At 41.9% G+C, this 19,933-nt stretch overlaps 1 protein-coding gene across 1 annotated transcript; it reads left to right on the top strand.

The window, feature by feature from the left end:
• Positions 1–4,959: 4,959 nt before the first annotated feature.
• LOC115113416 (uncharacterized) lies at positions 4,960–19,585 on the top strand. Its single transcript, XM_029641017.2, has 10 exons — positions 4,960–5,256; positions 6,076–6,211; positions 7,146–7,256; positions 14,339–14,471; positions 14,995–15,173; positions 15,446–15,519; positions 15,653–15,815; positions 15,905–15,990; positions 16,553–16,743; positions 17,428–19,585. Exons 1-10 carry the CDS (start codon positions 5,145–5,147, stop codon positions 17,902–17,904), a joined length of 1,662 nt encoding a protein of 553 aa, XP_029496877.1. The 5' UTR covers positions 4,960–5,144; the 3' UTR covers positions 17,905–19,585.
• Positions 19,586–19,933: the final 348 nt, after the last annotated feature.

Below are 19,933 nucleotides of genomic sequence, written 5' to 3'. Positions count from 1 at the left end.
ACTTTAATCTCCCCACGTCTACCTTTGACTCATTCCTCTCTGCCTCCTTCTTTCCACTCCTCTCCTCTTTTGACCTCACCCTCTCACCTTCCCCCTCTACTCACAAGGCAGGCAATACGCTCGACCTCATCTTTACTAGATGCTGTTCTTCCACTAACCTCACTGCAACTCCCCTCCAAGTCTCCGACCACTACCTTGTATCCTTTTCCCTCTTGCTCTCATCCAACACTTCCCACACTGCCCCTACTCGGATGGTATCGCGCCGTCCCAGTCTTCGCTCTCTCCCCCGCTACTCTCTCCTCTTCCATCCTATCATCTCTTCCCTCTGCTCAAACCTTCTCCAACCTATCTCCTGATTCTGCCTCCTCAACCCTCCTCTCCTCCCTTTCTGCATCCCTTGATTCTCTATGTCCCCTATCCTCCAGGCCGGCACGGTCCTCCCCTCCTGCTCCGTGGCTCGACGACTCATTGCGAGCTCACAGAACAGGGCTCCGGGCAGCCGAGCGGAAATGGAGGAAAACTCGCCTCCCTGCGGACCTGGCATCCTTTCACTCCCTCCTCTCTACATTTTCCTCTTCTGTCTCTGCTGCTAAAGCCACTTTCTACCACTCTAAAGTCCAAGCATCTGCCTCTAACCCTAGGAAGCTCTTTGCCACCTTCTCCTCCCTCCTGAATCCTCCTCCCCCTCCCCCTCCTCCCTCTCTGCAGATGACTTCGTCAACCATTTTGAAAAGAAGGTCGACGACATCCGATCCTCGTTTGCTAAGTGAAACGACACCGCTGGTTCTGCTCACACTGCCCTACCCTGTGCTCTGACCTCTTTCTCCCCTCTCTCTCCAGATGAAATCTCGCGTCTTGTGACGGCCGGCCGCCCAACAACCTGCCCGCTTGACCCTATTCCCTCCTCTCTTCTCCAGACCATTTCCGGAGACCTTCTCCCTTACCTCACCTCGCTCATCAACTCATTCCTGACCGCTGGCTACGTCCCTTCTGTCTTCAAGAGAGTGAGAGTTGCACCCCTTCTGAAAAAACCTACACTCGATCCCTCCGATGTCAACAACTACAGACCAGTATCCCTTCTTTCTTTTCTCTCCAAAACTCTTGAACGTGCCGTCCTTGGCCAGCTCTCCCGCTATCTCTCTCAGAATGACCTTCTTGATCCAAATCAGTCTGGTGAGACTGCTCTTCTCTGTATCACGGAGGCCCTCCGCACTGCTAAAGCTAACTCTCTCTCCTCTGCTCTCATCCTTCTAGACCTATCGGCTGCCTTCGATACTGTGAACCATCAGATCCTCCTCTCCACCCTCTCCGAGCTGGGCATCTCCGGCGCGGCCCACGCTTGGATTGCGTCCTACCTGACAGGTCGCTCCTACCAGGTGGCGTGGCGAGAATCTGTCTCCTCACCACGCGCTCTCACCACTGGCGTCCCCCAGGGCTCTGTTCTAGGCCCTCTCCTATTCTCGCTATACACCAAGTCACTTGGCTCTGTCATAACCTCACATGGTCTCTCCTATCATTGCTATGCAGACGACACACAATTAATCTTCTCCTTTCCCCCTTCTGATGACCAGGTGGCGAATCGCATCTCTGCATGTCTGGCAGACATATCAGTGTGGATGACGGATCACCACCTCAAGCTGAACCTCGGCAAGACGGAGCTGCTCTTCCTCCCGGGGAAGGACTGCCCGTTCCATGATCTCGCCATCACGGTTGACAACTCCATTGTGTCCTCCTCCCAGAGCGCTAAGAACCTTGGCGTGATCCTGGACAACACCCTGTCGTTCTCAACTAACATCATGGCGGTGGCCCGTTCTTGTAGGTTCATGCTCTACAACATCCGCAGAGTACGACCCTGCCTCACACAGGAAGCAGCGCAGGTCCTAATCCAGGCACTTGTCATCTCCCGTCTGGATTACTGCAACTCGCTGTTGGCTGGGCTCCCTGCCTGTGCCATTAAACCCCTACAACTCATCCAGAACGCCGCAGCCCGTCTGGTGTTCAACCTTCCCAAGTTCTCTCACGTCACCCCGCTCCTCCGGTCTCTCCACTGGCTTCCAGTTGAAGCTCGCATCCGCTACAAGACCATGGTGCTTGCCTACGGAGCTGTGAGGGGAACGGCACCTCAGTACCTCCAGGCTCTGATCAGGCCCTACACCCAAACAAGGGCACTGCGTTCATCCACCTCTGGCCTGCTCGCCTCCCTACCACTGAGGAAGTACAGTTCCCGCGCAGCCCAGTCAAAACTGTTCGCTGCTCTGGCCCCCCAATGGTGGAACAAACTCCCTCACGACGCCAGGACAGCGGAGTCAATCACCACCTTCCGGAGACACCTGAAACCCCACCTCTTTCAGGAATACCTAGGATAGGATAAAGTAATCCTTCTCACCCCCCTTGAAAGATTTAGATGCACTATTGTAAAGTGGCTGTTCCACTGGATGTCTTAAGGTGAACGCACCAATTTGTAAGTCGCTCTGGATAAGAGCGTCTGCTAAATGACTTAAATGTTAAATGTTAGCTAACAATTCCAAAACTACTACCTTATACACATAAGTGTAAAGGGATAAAGAATATGTACATAAAGATATATGAATGAGTGATGGTACAGAGCGGCATAGGCAAGATGCAGTAGATGGTATCGAGTACAGTATATACGTATATATATGAGATAAATAATGTAGGGTATGTAAATATTATATTAAGTAGCATTGTTTAAAGTGGCTAGTGATATATTTTACATCAATTCCCATCAATTCCCATTATTAAAGTGGCTGGAGTTGAGTCAGTGTGTTGGCAGCAGCCACTCAATGTTAGTGGTGGCTGTTTAACAGTCTGATGGCCTTGAGATAGAAGCTGTTTTTCAGTCTCTCGGTCCCAGCTTTGATGCACCTGTACTGACCTCACCCTCTTACGATAGTTCCTCGGCGTACACATCACGGACAAACTGAAATGGTCCACCCACACAGACAGCGTGGTGAAGAAGGTGCAACAGCGCCTCTTCAACCTCAGGAGGCTGAAGAAATGTGGCTTGTCACCTAAAACACTCCCAAAATTTTACAGTTGCGCAATCGAGAGCATCCTGTCGGGCTGTATCACTGCCTGGTATTGCAACTGCACCGCCCTCAACTGCAAGGCTCTCCAGAGCGTAGTGCGGTCTGCACAACGCATCACCGGGGGCAAACTACCTGCCCTCCAGGACACTTACAGCACCCGATGTCACAGGAACGCCAAAAAGATCATCAAGGACAACAACCACCTGAGCCACTGTCTGTTCACCCCACTATCATCCAGAAGGCGAGGTCAGTACAGGTGCATCAAGCTGGAACCGAGAGACTGAAAAACAGCTTCTATCTCAAGGCCATCAGACTGATTTTGAGTGAAAACCTCCTTCCATCAGCAAGGGCATTGAAGATGAAACGTGGCTGGGTCTTTCAGAATGACAATGATCCCAAACACACCACCCGGGCAACGAAGGAGTGGCTTCGTAAGGAGCATTTCAAGGTCCTGGAGTGGCCTAGCCAGTCTCCAGATCTCAACCCCATAGAAAATCTTTGGAGGGAGTTGAAAGTCCGTGTTCCCCAGCAACAACCCCAAAACATCGCTGCTCTAGAGGAGATCTGCATGGAGGAATGGGCCAAAATACCAGCAACAGTGTGTGAAAACCTTATGAAGACTTACAGAAAACGTTTGACCTCTGTCATTGCCAACAAAGGGTATATAACAAAGTATTGAGATAAACTTTTGTTATTGACCAAATACTTATTTTCCACCATAATTTGCAAATAAATTCATTAAAAATCCTACAATGTGATTTTCTGTGGAAAAAAATCTCATTTTGTCTGTCATAGTTGAAGTGTACGTATGATGAAAATTACAGACCTCTCTCATCTTTTTAAGTGGGAGAACTTGCACAATTGGTGGCTGACTAAATACTTTTTTGCCCCACTGTATATGTATATATTCTTATTCACCCCTTTACATTTGTGTGTATAAGGTAGTTGTTGTGAATTTGTTAGATTACTTGTTAGATATTACTGCATTGTCGGAACTAGAAGCACAAGCATTTCCCTACACTCCCATTAACATCTGCTAACCATGTGTATGTGACCAATAAAATGTGATTTGATTCAAACTGGGCAGTTAAATTTGCATAAACTATGTCTTTCACAGTTTTAAATGTGTTCAGGGTTTTAAATAGATAGGCAAGTCATGTATAGGTCTATTTACCTTAATAAATGCCTTTTATTTGTTTGCCTGAAGTGTCAATCAACCGAAACGTTCCTAACCTTTGGTATCAACAAAAACATCATAGGAGGAGCTTTATACCAATACACGTATATTATCCCCTAAATTTTGCCACTGACTTACCGCTGAAGAGTAAATTGAGCAAGTGGTTATTAAACATTGCCAACCTACTGTCTTTATTCTGAGTTTATGATTTCAATGACACCATATTCTTGTGTTCTTTTTCAGGCCGCTCCAGTCCAAAGCGTTGAAATGTTGACACAATATTATTGTTATTCAACATTGAGCGAAACTTTAACAGTCCCGTGTCTTGAGGTAGGCGTTTATCCGACTGGCAACGTTTGCAACCACAACCAGCAACATTAATTTATGTTTAAATAGCGCATTCAATGGAAGACAATTCATTTTTGAATGTTTCAGTTTCACGGATATAATCGGCGAGTCCATACTGTTAAGTTACCACAGCCACACAATCATAATTGGCTATAGTAAAAATTAAATCAGAAATGTGCTTTTTGGTCTTAATATAAGGTTAGCATAAGGTTAACAGTGTGGTTAGGTCTTAGATCATATTTTAAGAAGATACATTGTCGAAATATGCGGTGTTTATGACTTTTTGGCTGTGGTAACTAGTGACGATCCCATATTGAGATTACGAAAATGCAGAGCCAGGTCACGTGTGTCTCTATCCAATCAGATTCCCTAGGCGGAGTCTGTCATGCCTACTGCAGTACAATCGTTTTTCACACAATAAAATATCCAGCTACTTAGTCGCGTAGGATCTCTGTTAAATGCATGTGTAATTGTTGTTACAATGTATCGTCTCTGTATGGATATTTTGTTTACATTGACAGAGTAATAGTCAGGCGGCGCAGGGGTCGATCGTATGCAGTATTCGCATAATGCTTCCAATGCCTAGTGTCGATGGAGACATTTTTGACTGTGTTCAACGAGGGAACGTTGAACATTGTGCACATATCATTCAACATGATCGATCTATCCTCAAAGAGAAAGGTAGGGCTTACCTATGCATGTTTGGAGTATGCATTAGCCTATATAATTTACTGCACACACATTTGGGGAAAATGGAGTATGGATTCTATTTTTCAACTAGCCTAGCTACTCGACTGTAGCCTATTCCAATGTCACTTCCGGGTAAGGTGCTTACCATACCATTATTCTTATTACTTTCAGTAGTTAAATGCTGAATAAAAAGGATGTCAGTAAAGATGTCTGTCGTCAGATCTTTACCATTAGCATGTATTACCCAGTCACTTAGTTGCATCAAATATGCATGAGTAAATAGCTTTGGTACAGGCAGCAGATATTGCTTTATGTAATGTTTTATAACCAATCTATCTTAAAACTACTGGCCATATTAGGCCTAGGTTTAATTATGTCAAGTTTTAACAATGGCAAGTTTCAGAGTCCCATCACAGTTGATGACAGTTGACTGCTGATGTCTCCTGTTGTGATTTTGTCATGTTGTCAGAGAGAGAGAGATACCTTAACTTATCTGTGTTTTATCAATGATCTGAGATGGGTAGTTGTTCAGTCTATTCTCTCAGACACTTTTCAGCTCCTGACAGTAGTAAAGAGACAATAGTAGGCCTACTGCTCTTTGGGTGGTTAGGGAGTGACACTATCTCAAAGTAATAGAATAAATGTGATCATTTACAGTCATAGTACTTGAAGCATCTTTAAACACCAACATTTATTTTACTGTGAGATGTTCAATATCTTCTCTAAAGTTCTTCAGTCAAGACTGTCTCCTTTTAACAGCAAAACACAGGCTTTTCACGCTGATGAGACTTGTCATGTGTGTGTGTGTAGGTTGGGGTGGTTTTAGTCCTCTCCACTTTGCGTCCCTCCATGGTAACCGTGTCATGGTTGACATGTTGCTAAGCAACGGAGCTGACCCCAACCTGACCTGTGATGCAGGAATGACAGCCTTCCATTTCGCCTGCAGGTCAGTAACACTGATTGGACTGGGTAAGCCCCACTATCCACTCCTATTAAATCTGTGGAAAGGGACTAGGGGAAGAGTGTTGGGCCCCTATAGGGCTGTGACGGGCATGGCATTTTGGGTGAAGGTAATTAGCTAGCCAAATGACTGCGGTCACGGTAATGACCGTTCAAATATCAAAATAAATAAATGAAGACACATTTTCTCATAGAATGAATAGAACTGGTGTCCCCATTCAAGTCAATGATGGTGTAATGGGTGGACGGGTGGCCATTGAGAGTGTACCCATGGGAGCAAAGCAGGAAGTTAAAGTAGGAAGTAAAAGCAGAACATTTACCAATCAATATTTGCTTTGATTTGTTGATTCAACTCAACTGACATTATAAAAAATACATTCCATTGCATGAGCCACATCATCATTTGAATGAACATTCTACATTACCATGGAAATTATTGCATCACAATACCAGGCAGCAATTGCGAGTGTACCCATGAGTTTACCAGTCAAATTACCGGGGTTAAAGGTTCCAACCCTGTTCTATTCATTCTGTTTCTATGTGTGCTGCTGCTGCAGGGAGTGGGGCGTTGCCTAGGAAACCAAAGACTCGTTTGCTACAACACCTTGCTTGTTTCAGCAAGGAGCAACAACGTTTCATCACGTTGTTAAGAGTCCATGTTACAGCAGTTATTTTATTTTCATGATGGTCTTCATCCGTAACCGTTGGTCATATGGTAATTGTGTCAACCCAAGGCACCTGGAGCAGAAATGCCGCTCTCTCCTAGAAATTCCCCTCTCTTCTTCTCTCTGAAGTGTGCACTCATACAGTCCCCCTCATGAGGGGGAGTGACTTGAGTATACACTTCAGGTAGAAATGGAATTGGACTACTAATTAATGCTATTAATATGTTATTGATGGTAATGTATCTGTCTCTCTAGGCATGGTAATGTATACGTGATGCACCAGATGATGCAGCATGGAGCTGACCTGCGCATGGTAGACCATCAGGGCAAAACCGCCCTACACCATGGAGTATGTGGAGGGAACATGTAAATACACACACACACACACACACACACACACACAACACACAGACATTAACACACACACATAGCTGCATAATGTTATATATTATATATCAACTTCATCCCAAACCGACAGATTTTAATTCTCCATCATTAAAATGTTTTGTTTGTTGTTTAACTTTTTATGCACTTTAGAATTATTTGAAAAGCACTATACAAGTTTTAAAAAATGTGTGTGTGTGTATATATACTGAACCAAGATATAAACGCAACATGCAACCATTTAAAAGATTTTACTGTGTTGCAGTTCATATATAAGGAAATCATTACATTTAAATAAATTCATTAGGCCCTAGTTGGTTTAGCCACAGAAAAAGTCAACAACCTTCCCACTAGCCATGAGTTTCTGAGATAAGGAGTGGGCTGGACATGCTGATAGATGAGTTTGGATTGGTCTGCCATGTAGCATGCTTCTGTCTTTGAGCTGGTCAGTATGTGTAGGTAAAATAAGGGCAACCATGGCATCCGTGACAGGGAGGGAGTCGCGTCCATCCATGTATACAGATAGTCTAGATACAGTGGTTCTTCCTTTTAAAAGTTACGAGCTTGTGCCTCGCTGTTAGTGGTAGATTGTGGCATTCTTGAAAATAAAATAAAAGAGAGCCGCACACTCTAGGAGCTCAGATGCGAAAATGTAATACCAACATTTCGACAGCCAAGCTGTCTTCATCAGGGTATAATCACAAACACTGCGGGATGACTCATTTATATAGTGTCAAAAGACACAGGTGTCTGTAATCATGGCCAAGAGTGGCCTAATAACATTGGTTAATAATCAAAAATTAAAATGTCATACAAAGAACAGCATACAAACAAATGGATAGCATACGATCATAGATTCATTTGACTACACAAGTTTACAAACAATTACAATGACAAAGTCACAATAATCACAAGAATGGCTTCAGATCAAAGTCTACGTTGAGACCGAAGGGCGCAAGGGTCTTTAAATTAAAGATCCAGGCAGCCTCTCGTTTTTACAATACATTATCAAGGTCACCCCCTCTCCTAGGGAGGGTGACATGTTCGATGCCAATATAACGCAGAGTGGCCTGCCTCCAAGAAGTGGGCCGCAACTGGATAAGTAAAGTTTTTACACCTAATGGTGCTACGATGCTCTGAGATACGTACTTTTAATTTGCGCTTTGTTTTACCTACATAATTTTTACCACAAGGACAAGTTATAAGATAAATAACTGCCTTAGTGGAGCACGTAATAACACATTTTATTGGGATCGATTTCCCTGTTTGTGGGTGTTTGAAGGATCTACATTTATAAGTGCCATTGCATTGAGCACAGCCATTACATTTGTAATTTCCATCCACTAGGGGCGCAAATAGACGTTGTTCAGGAATATCTTGGGGTGGTAAATCAGAGTTTACCAATTGGTCTCTGAGATTGCTGCCCCGCGAGAATACAACCAAGGGAAGGTCCAAAAACACTACCGAGACTATCATCGGATTTTAGGATGTGCCAATGTTTGTGAACAATTCCCTTAATTTGTTCAGAGCACTTTGAATAGCGGGTAGTTAGAACACAAGGATGCGTCTTTTTGCGAGACTGACGTTGAAAAAGGTCATGTCTCGTTTTGTTTTGAATTTTCTCAATGGCAATATTAATCTGATCATTCCTGTAGCCCCTTTCCTTGAACTTTCTTTGCGTCTCAGCCATATTTCTGTCGAAATCGGATTGTTTTTTGCAAATTCTTTTGATTTGACAGAATTGGCTGTAGGGCAAACTATATTTCAAGGGAAGTGGGTGACTATCAACTATCAGCCCTCAATTCATGTCATTAAGTCAATAGAGCATTTGTTCAGGATGGCACACCAGCGCTCACAGTAATCATCTGTGCGCTGTCCCAATGATGGTTCTTTTTGCCACCTGAGTCCCTGTGGAATAATGCCTTGACGCACATAATCACTAAGAGTGACTATATGTAGATGCATTCTCATCTGGCGCTTAGATAAATGTAACAGTTCTTTCGAGAGGTCAGAATTACCTCCCGGCATGTCAAAAAGGGACTCCGAAATAATGATCTTATCACGCTCCCTTTTGCTATATTCAAAGTAATCTTGTATGGGTCTATGACCAGTGTCAGGAAAATAATTATCATTCGGCATCGTTTAAGAGCTTTTTTGTCGGTTGGGTGCTGTTGTTTGTAAACTTGTGTAGTCAAATTAATCTATGATCGTATGCTATCCATTTGATTGTATGCTGTTCTTTGTATGATATTTTAATATTTGATTATTAACCAATGTTATTAGGCCACTCTTGGCCATGATTACAGACACCTGTGTCTTTTGACACTATATAAACGAGTCATCCCGCAGTGTTTGTGATTATACCCTGTTGAAGACAGCTTGGCTGTCGAAACGTTGGTATTACATTTTTGCATCTGAGCTCCTAGAGTGTGCGGCTCTCTTTTATTTTCAAGTTTCTACTCCGCTAGCCAGCACCTCGTCTTAATAGGTGTGCATTTCTTTTTCTTCTAGATGGTGGCATTCTGTCATTACACCACACTATCACAAGGGGGAGTTAGAACGCTGATCTGTCGGTAGTCTAAACTGTGGCAATTAATGGAGCCGTTTTCAGTCTAAGAGTCTCTTCTCTGGTACTAGAGTCCTGCATCAGGCAGCAACAAAAAAACTGTCAGTGGTCCTGGAGTTAAGAGAGAACTTGGGTAAATACAATGGGTAATTTAACTTGATATTTGAACTGACGATTTCTGAAAAATAGCCACAGTGGGCTTTTGGTTTCTCTCCCTCTAAAAACAGAAATTAATCATTCTAAATAAGTAACTGGCTTTATTTACAAATGAGTAAGAATGTCTCAGCCCATGTTCAAGAATGGCCTTTATTCAGATTACAATAACTTTCGGTTATTTGAAACTAAATCCTCTCCAAAAGATTTTTTTTTTAAACAAGTCATAGAAAGTTGGTTGTAATTTCAGTAAAATAAAAAAGTAAGAACTTGTCTGTCGACCCTGCATTAAAGACCAAAATGATTTAAAGAAAATTGTGATGCATACAAATATATACCAGTTTAATTTAAGGACCAAAAAATTGACAGCTGTGCCATATAGATTGCAAAATAGTTTGGGAGAGATTTTCGATGTACCAATTCCATGGCACATGGTTTATGAATTGACACACAATTTTCTGTATATTATAACCTACTGCAGGCCTAAAACCTATGGGTTTAACCTTATGAATTAATTATTATATTGAAGATAGAAGGCAGGAAATGAGGCGTTGAAGATGGCGAGGAACGAGATGGAGACACAATCCATGCCAGGCACACCTGTAAGCTCTGAAACTCCACCTCCTGTTTGTGGAAAAATCACCCCGATTAACATATTTAGTCATTCCATGATGGGTTATTAGCAGGACAGTAGACTCTTCATACATCGATTTATTCACAAAATGGTAATTTAATAGCCCGGCTACTGTAGGTGTGAAAATCCTCCAACTTGCAATGTATTACATTACTAGGCTACCCTGGGGCGGTAACTCTGTAATTCCTTTATTGAACACACCATGTAAATATTCACAGTGCAGAGTGGGAAAAGTATGTGAACCCTTGGGTTTAATAATGTTTTCTGTAGTTGCGGATCAGACCTGCACAATGGTCAGGGGGAATTTTGGACCATTCCTCTTTACAAAACGGTTTCAGTTCAGCAATATTTTTGGGATGTCTGGGGTGAACCGCTCTTTTGAGGTCATACCACATCATCTAAATCGGGTTGAGGTCAGGACTCTGACTGGGCCACTCCAGAAGGCGTATTTTCTTCTGTTGAAGCCATTCTGTTACTTCAGTGTTATGGGTCGTTTTCCTGTTGCATCACCCAACTTCTGTTGAGCTTCAATTGGCGGACAGATATCCTTACATTCTCCTGCAAAATGTCTTGATAAACTTGGGAATTTATTTTTCCGTGAATGATGGCAAGCTGTGCAGGCCCTGAGGCAGCAAAGCAGCCCCAAACCATGATAATCCCTCCACCATACTTTACAGTTGGAATGAGGTTTTGATGTTGGTGTGCAGTGCCTTTTCTCCTCACATAGTGTTGTGTGTTTCTTCCAAACCACTCAACTTTAGTTTAATCTGTCCACAGAATATTTTGCCAGTAGCGCTGTGGAACATCCAGGTGCTCTTTTGCGAACTTCAGACGTGCAGCAATGTTTCTTTTGGACCGTAGTGGCTTTGTCTGTGGTGTCTTCCCATGGAACACCATTATTCATTAGTGTTTTACGTATCATAGACTCGTCAACAGAGATGTTAGCATGTTCCAGAGATCTCTGTAAATCTTTAGCTGACACTCCAGGATTCTTCTTAACCTCATTGAGCATTCTGCTCTGTGCTCTTGCAGTCCTCTTTGCAGGATGGCCTCTCCTAGGTAGCGTAGCAACAATGCTGAACTCTCCCCATTTATATAGACAATTTGTCTTACTGTAGACTGATGAACATCAAGGCTTTTAGAGATACTTTTGTAACCCTTTCCAGCTTTATGTAAGTCAACAATTCTTAATTTGCAGACTTCTGAGATCTCTTTTATTCGAGGTGTGGTTCACATCAGGCACTGCTTGTTGTGAATAGCAAACTCACATTTTGTGAGTTTTATAGGGCAGAGCAACTTTAACCAACATCTCCAATCTCGTCTCATAGATTGGACTCCAGGTTAGCTGACTCCTACTCCAATTAGCTTTTGGAAAAGTCTTTATCCAAGGGGTACACATACTTTTTCTAACCTACACTGTGAATGTTTAAATTATTTATTCAATATAGACATGAAAAATACAATGTGTGTGTTATTAGTTTAAGCACACTGTGTTTATCTATTGTTGTGACTTAGAAGAAGATCATATCACATTCTATGACCAATTTATGCAGAAATCCAAAGGGTTCACATACATACAGTGGGGCAAAAAAGTATTTAGTCAGCCACCAATTGTGCAAGTTCTCCCACTTAAAAATATGAGAGAGGCCTGTAATTTTCATCATAGGTACACTTCAACTATGACAGACAAAATGAGGGGAAATATCCTGAAAATCACGTTGTAGGATTTTTATGAATTTATTTGCAAATTATGGTGGAAAATAAGGTATTTGGTCAATAACAAAAGTTAATTTTTTATTGTTATTAATTAATTCAGAATTATATAAAAGCCCCTAAGGATCTGTGAGAATATCTGAGAATATCTCATGGAAAATGCCCCTTAGATATTAATATAGATATTAATATATACAATCCTCTTAATGTAATTATTGGCAGAGAGTCACATCATTGAAAAAATATGTTTCGATATACTGCAGGCCTACCACAGGCCATAGGAGTCTCACTAGTGTTGAGTAATGTTCTGTTAAAAATGGTGTAGGTCTTATTTATTAAATTGAAGTTAGAAGCAAAAACCTATTATTTATTTTAGCACTATTTCAGCACCGTTTCGCTCTGCTCTGAGGCAAGCATGGGGACTGGTCTTGATAAATCAATGAGATTTAAATTTTCACTTAATCTCCGTTTGAGTATTGGTTAGACAAGAATTAGAACATTCGGGTGCAAAAATGTTATAATCTTAGTGTAACCTTTATTTAACTAGGCAAGTCAGTTAAGAACAAATTCTTATTTACAAGGACAGCCTACTCCTTCCTCCCGTTGTACAGCGCCATATTTGACATTCCATTCAAATGGAAACCCTGAGTGTTTTGTTTTTCTCTGAATAGAAACACCATAATATTAAACAAATATATTAAGCCAAATGTCTTCAAATCAATCCCATACACTATGTTATACAAAAAGGTTTTAAATTCTCTGTCAATGCCAATGCAGAAGACTATCAAATGATTCTCAAAGATGCCCTCTGGTGCTCACACTAGCAATAACTTGTATTAACAGAAAAAATGGCTGACAAATAAATAATGTGCCGCAGAATGCTGCAGCAGCCCGCAAGGTGTACCGCAGTATGACGCAACTTTGAAAGGAGGAACCACTGTACACTGCGTCTCACAAAGACACGGCTGTTGGAACCGAAAATCTCAAATTTGGACTCATTATATATATACATTATTATTTTTCAAAGGACAGATTTCCACCGGTCTAATGTCCATTGCTCATGTTTCTTGGACCAAGCAAGTCTCTTCTTATTATTGGTGTCCTTTAGTAATGGTTTCTTTGCAGAAATTCGATCATGAAGGCCTGATTCATGCAGTCTCCTCTGAACAGTTGATGTTGAGATGTGTCTGTTACTTGAACTCTGTGAAGCATTTATTTGGGCTGCAGTCTGAGATGCAGTTAACTCTAATAAACATATCCTCTGCAGCAGAGGCAACTCTGGGTCTTCCTTTCCTGTGGTGGTCCTCATGAGAGCCAGTTTCATCATAGCGCTTGATGGTTCTTGAAATTTTCTCACCTTCATATCTTAAAGTAATGATGACTGTCGTTGTCTTTGTTTATTTTGGCTGTTCTTGCAATAATATGGACTTAGGCTTTTACCAAATAGAGCTATCTTCTGTTTACCATCCCTACCTCACAACACAACTGATTGGCTCAAAAAAAAGAAGAAAGAAAAAAAAGACAAATGAACTTTTAACAAGGGACGCCTGTTAATTGAATTGCATTCCAGGTGACTACCTCATGAGGATGGTTGAGAATGCCAAGAGTGTGCAAAGCTGTCATCAAGGAAAAGGGTGGCTACTTTGAAGAATCTCAAATATAAAATATTTTTTTGATTTGTTTAACACTTTTACTACATGATTCCTTATGTGTAATTTCATAGTTTTGATGTCTTCACTATTATTCTACATTGTAGAAAATAGTAAAACAAATAAAGAAAAACCTTTGAATGAGTATGTGTTTCCAAACGTTTGACTGGTACTGTATATAGCGTGTGCGACCCTCATTTATATTTATAGCTTACTGTTAGTTTTCAGAGTCAGCACCTCTACATAAAATAATTTTCTCTGGGTGTGCTCCAGCTCCAGCTTTTTATTATACACACACATGCACACACATCAAAACACACACACTCTAACCCCGAGTTGTGTCTCCCAGTGTAGCGATGCAGTACCTGTGGGAGACAGGACTGTTTAGGTGGTGTGATGGAGACATGTACCATGTTACACCTCTACACCTGGCTGCTGATACTGGCAACACTGAGGTGGTCCGTTACCTGCTCCGAGGAAAGGTGAGACATACACACTTGCTTGGTAAGTAAGTCCGATGATGACTTTCATGTTTCACTTCTATTGGGGAGTTTCACTATGGAGTTTCCCTTAGGGTTCCGTTCCTCAAATCACATTATCTCTTACGAACAGGGCACGTAGGTTGTGGGTCGTGTACCAATAATATCTCCTTTCTCCTAAAAGCATTGGATTTGTGGAGGCATGGGCAATCTGGAGTTTCCACCATATTTATTATACCATATTTATTATTCATACCAGTGAAGGGATGGAGAATCTCAATTGCATACTTATCGTGTCCTCTGTTGGTGACGACTGACTGCACCTGAGATGGCCACTGTCCTCGGTTATGTGGTGCTGACTTTCTAGTGGATGTCGCTGTCCACTAGAATGGTGCTGAATCTCTGTGACATGCGCTCTTTGCTGAAAGATCTGGAGCCCGATGGAGTCCTTGGCAGTAGTATCCTTCAGCGTTTTAGGATTGTTGCTGCACTGTTTTAAAGTATTTTTTGTTTGTGTGTGTGGCAGAGGTGTATGGTGGAGACTGTGGATGAGGATGGGTTGACAGCGGTCCATGTGGCAGCTGAGAGGGGCTGTGTAGAGGTGTGTTGGACGCTGTTACAGAGATCCGGCTTCAGGATGCTGCACTTGAAGACCTATAGCGGACACACGCCTCTGGACCTCTGCAGGCAGGGAAAGACATTCAGGTAGGTCCCAATATCTATAACATTTACCTTCAAATTGGTTTTGTTCATTAGGCACAAAATGGAAAAAAAATGACCAAAATGTAATTTTTATTTTCATCTTGTGAAACATTTTTAAAACGTTTTCCATTGTGTAACCTAATGAATAAAACCCAGGAATATATTCCACTGTCACCATCTTCTGTCCATCTAACTGTCCCATTGCCATACCGTCACCTGGAACATCAGTTTAGCATTTTAACCATCTTTATTATTTTGGGGTTGTATTTCCACAGACACTTGCAGCTGACCAAACTACTGACCCGCTACATGAGGGAGCCACCATTCAACAAACCTGATGAGTCCGACCGTAAGTGCTGAGGCTGTGATAAGTTTAACTGTAATGAACATTGTGTGACATTGAATTGTGTTTCTCTGTATAATTGTGTGTATGCGTGGGTCTCTCTCTCTGGGTGTGTGTGTTTGCGCGTGCATGCATCCAGTCCTTTACTACTGGACGTTATTCTTCCCATGTCTGATTGGAGGAGCTATTCTGATTATCGCAACAATGTTGGGGGGCTACGGAGGGATAACGTGCGCCGTCCTCTTCCCCTGGCTGGCCAGGAGTATATTTTCCCAGTTCCACCGCATGACGACCTACCAGAGGTATAGACACTGTGTGTATCTGCACTATACAGTAAATTAACCCATTGTATTGGTCTTTGTTCCATTACCTGTCCTATGTTGTGTTGCAGGTTGGCCAACCCCGTCTACCTAGGGACTGTGATAGCTGGATTGTTCCACTCTCTAGTCTGCTTCTACTATAGAATACTACCGCCTAATATCCTTTATATTACAGTGATAGTATATTACCTAATATCGTCTACTGCCTAATTCTATTACAAAGTATATACTTTTCACATACATTGAATGCCTGATGAAGACTGTGGCTTTAACCAAATCAAATTGCAAATCTTGCTAGTGACTAGTTACTGGAGGTTGTGGTCAATTATTCTGTAGCTGAATTATGATAAATATACTTTACACTGACTATCCATCATACATCATATGTATGTAGCCTACATCTAGTATATTTAAGCAAAAATGCACGAAGGGGTGTGGTATATGGCCAATATACCACGGCTAAGGGCTGTTCTTCCGCACGACGCAATGCAGAGTGCCTTGATACAGCCCTTAGCTGTGGTATATTGGCTGCATACCACAAACATCCAAGGGGCCTTATTGCTCTTATAAACTGGTTACCAACGTAATTACAGCAGTAAAATAAATGTTTTGTCATACTCGTGGTATATGGTCTGTTATACCACGGCTGTCACCCAATCAGCATTCAGGGCTCGAACCACCCAGTTTATAATGTTGGTTGAGTCTTAACCCACTGTGACGCTTGTGGGGTGATGGTGTTCTGGGTCATGTGTCGCTGGTCCAGTTCTCTGTGGTTCTGGTCTTGTTCTGGATGGTTCTAACCCAGGATCCTGGAGAGTTGGGACCGGGAGATGCAGATCCTCGCTACTCCTCCATAACAGACCTGCTGGAGAACAACCAGAATCCTCAGAGGTTCTGCATCTACTGTGAGGTGAGGAGAACCAGTCAATCAATCTTTATTATGAGTTGAAACAGACAGAGGTTCTGTATCTACTGTAACATGAGGAGAGCAAGTTTAAGTTAGTGTTGCAGCTGAGAATTGAGTTGTGGCCAGTTTATCCTGCACTCCTTTTGTCATGGTATTATAGTGGCGACTATAGTCTCCACTATAGTAAGTGTTGATTGGGCAATGCATGTTAAGTTGACTCGTCAATCCTCAATATTCTTGAACGAAACTGTGCACATCCACAGAGAACTACATTCCCTAAATGCTCATCAAACAGCGCCTCGATCCATTCAGCAGTTTTGTTTTACAAAGATAGGTTTATGGCATTCTGCCATTTCTAGTTGACTCAACTTTGGCAAATGTGTTGAGGCAACTCAGGAGTGTATGTAAGCAGACCTTTCCTGCCCCAATGTAAACTAGAAATCGTGTTGCAGCTGGTTGCCTTGATTTTTTAAAGTTGACTCAACTCAAATTGTACAGTGTATGCACATCAATAGCAGTAGCTATTGTTCATATGTCACATTTAGGGTAGGCTTGCTTATCTGAATTTCCTTAATTTTGGGGGAATTGCCAACACTGTCACTTAGACATATAGTTTTTATATTTATATATGATATGATTATAGAAAAGATAGTATTTCTCACTGCTATTCCCTCTCTCTCCATCTAGTTGTTCCAGCCAGACCATACTAAACACTGTAAATTGTGTGATGTGTGTGTGAGGGATTACGACCACCACTGCCTGTTCCTGAACCGCTGTGTTGGCGGTGGCAACCACCGCCTCTTCATCATCTTTATCCTCTCCATGGCCACAGCACACCTCCTTTTCATTGCCGTGGCAACTTACCACCTGTATGTGGTCGTGGTGTCCCTCGAGGACCAGTCATTGGTTAGGGCAGTAGCTGCACAGTTCTGGGTGGTCTCCCTGACGATAATGAACGTTCTGACAATCCTTTGGGAGGTGTGGTTGTTGACGGAACAGTTTGACGCTATCGCCATTGGGACTACCACCTACTTCAAATCTACCTGCGAGACTCGGCCACGGTCGCTAGGACAACGCTGGACAGCGGTGCTTACCTTCCTATTGGAGGGGAGGAGACGGTTAGATTATGGACTCACAGGGGACAAGATCTCCATAGACATTTAGATAATATGGACTCTAAAACCTATGGTGAAATGAAGAACAATGTATATTTTGTCAGTTTTCCATTCTTAAAACCAGCTGGATCTTCTAGCCTGTTGAGCTAAAGCCTAGGCATTACCTCGGGAAGCAAATACCGCTATTAAACATATAACAAGTGGTGTGTAGACCAGAATGAGTTCTAAGAGATCTTAACATTAGAGATAACATGTTACTTAGATTGTCTTTTGAGAGTGCGGTCGTAAACATGTCTGTTAAACATTATACTGGAACATACACTGCCGTTCAAAAGTTTGGGGTTACTTAGAAATGTCCTTGTTTTTGAAAGAAAAGCACATTTTTTGTCTATTTAAATAACATCGAATTGATCAGAAGTACAGTGTTGACATTGTTAATGTTGTAAATGACTATTGTAGCTGGAATGGAATATCTACATAGGCGTGCAGAGGCCCATTATCAGCAAACATCACTCCTGTGTTCCTATTACATGGTGTGTTAGCTAATCCAAGTTGAGCATTTTAAAAAGGTTATTTAAAAAGGTTAATTGATCATTAGAAAACCCTTTTGCAATTATGTTAGCACAGCTGAAAACTGTTGTCCTGATTTTAAAGAAGCAATAAAACTGTCCTTCTATAGACTAGTTGAGTATCTGGAGCATCAGCATTTGTGGGTTAAATTACAGGCTCAAAATGGCCAGAAACAAAGATCTTTCTTCTGAAACTCGTCAGTCTATTCTTGTTCTGAGAAATGAAGGCTATTCCATACGAGAAATTGCCAAGAAACTGAAGATCTCGTACAACGCTGTGTACTACTCCCTTCACAGAACAGCTTAAACTGTCTCTAACCAGAATAGAAAGAGGAGTGGGAGGTCCCGGTGTTCAACTGAGCAAGAGGACAAGTACATTTGTGTGTCTAGTTTGAGAAACAGACGTCTCACAAGTCCTCAACTGACAGCTTCATTAAATAGTACCCACAAAACACCAGTCTCAACGTCAACAGTGAAGAGGCGACTCCGGGATGCTGGCCTTCTGATAATGGGCATATGTAGATATTCCATATAAAGAAATCAGCCGTTTCCAGCTACAATAGTCATTTACAACATTATCAATGTCTACACTGTATTTCTGATCAATTTGATGTTATATTAATGGACAAAACAAATTGCTTTTCGTTCAAAAACAAGGACATTTCTAAGTGATCCCAAACTTTTGAAAGGTAGTGTGGGTATTGAAAAATGTATACTTTTAATATATAGACTATAGTGGAATGAATGTGGAAATCTTGCCAGCGAACAAACCAACATCAAACTCCTCACATAACACACTGACTCAACCCCTGTCTGTCTTGGTAAGCATTTCCTATGTATGCATTTGGAGCTAGTTCTCTGTTTTATGTGATGCTCTGAGCTATTTTAAAGCCAACAGTACTTATACAACGATGTAGCTAGTTTATGAATAACTGACTGATTTTGTCTGGCCTGTGAAGGATCCCACTATTTAACTAGTATGTCCTGTGGGGTCCATTCTCTGTTTCACATTTTAATGCACTGATTTATTTTAAAACTGTTTCATTGGAGATAACTGTTCACTTGAATTGTTACCTCAGTTTTTTTAATACTTCTCACTGGAACATTTATTTTTAACTTAGGTGTCATTGTTGTTTTAAATAAAAGTTCAATATGATGAAATGATGATGCTTGCCTTTGTTATTGGTGGTGTAAACCGTTGGTAAGTGACTAGTGTTAGCTTATAACTGCAATGTCATTTGGATAATTGCATGCCCTTTGAGCTAAGAAGGCATTCGCACTAGGCACTAACATAAGTCTTCAGGTCTCAGGCAACGTTACTTATTAGGCGAGAGGGGTTCACTGTGTGAAACATCCTTCGTGACACGTGTTATCATTAGATACCTCTCGTTACCTCTCTGACCTGCTCCTTTATAGCAAAACCACATCCAGTCATCTGCCATTACTATCACTGATTTCCTCAATATCCCACAGGGACATACCATATTACTACTAGATTACAGAGGATGA

This window comes from Oncorhynchus nerka, linkage group LG28 (genome assembly GCF_034236695.1).
Source record: "Oncorhynchus nerka isolate Pitt River linkage group LG28, Oner_Uvic_2.0, whole genome shotgun sequence".
Taxonomy (NCBI): domain Eukaryota; kingdom Metazoa; phylum Chordata; class Actinopteri; order Salmoniformes; family Salmonidae; genus Oncorhynchus; species Oncorhynchus nerka.
Note: the sequence above shows the minus strand (reverse complement) of the source record. Positions and strands in the feature narration are given on the sequence as shown.

Bases quoted from the DNA above. Each gene is read 5' to 3' on its own strand.
- LOC115113416 (XM_029641017.2), top strand. From the start codon at position 5,145: ATGCTTCCAATGCCTAGTGTCGATGGAGACATTTTTGACTGTGTTCAA. The intron at 14,472-14,994 runs GTGAGACATACA...TGTGTGTGGCAG, and splicing joins GTTACCTGCTCCGAGGAAAG to AGGTGTATGGTGGAGACTGT. The intron at 16,744-17,427 runs GTGAGGAGAACC...CTCTCCATCTAG, and splicing joins GGTTCTGCATCTACTGTGAG to TTGTTCCAGCCAGACCATAC.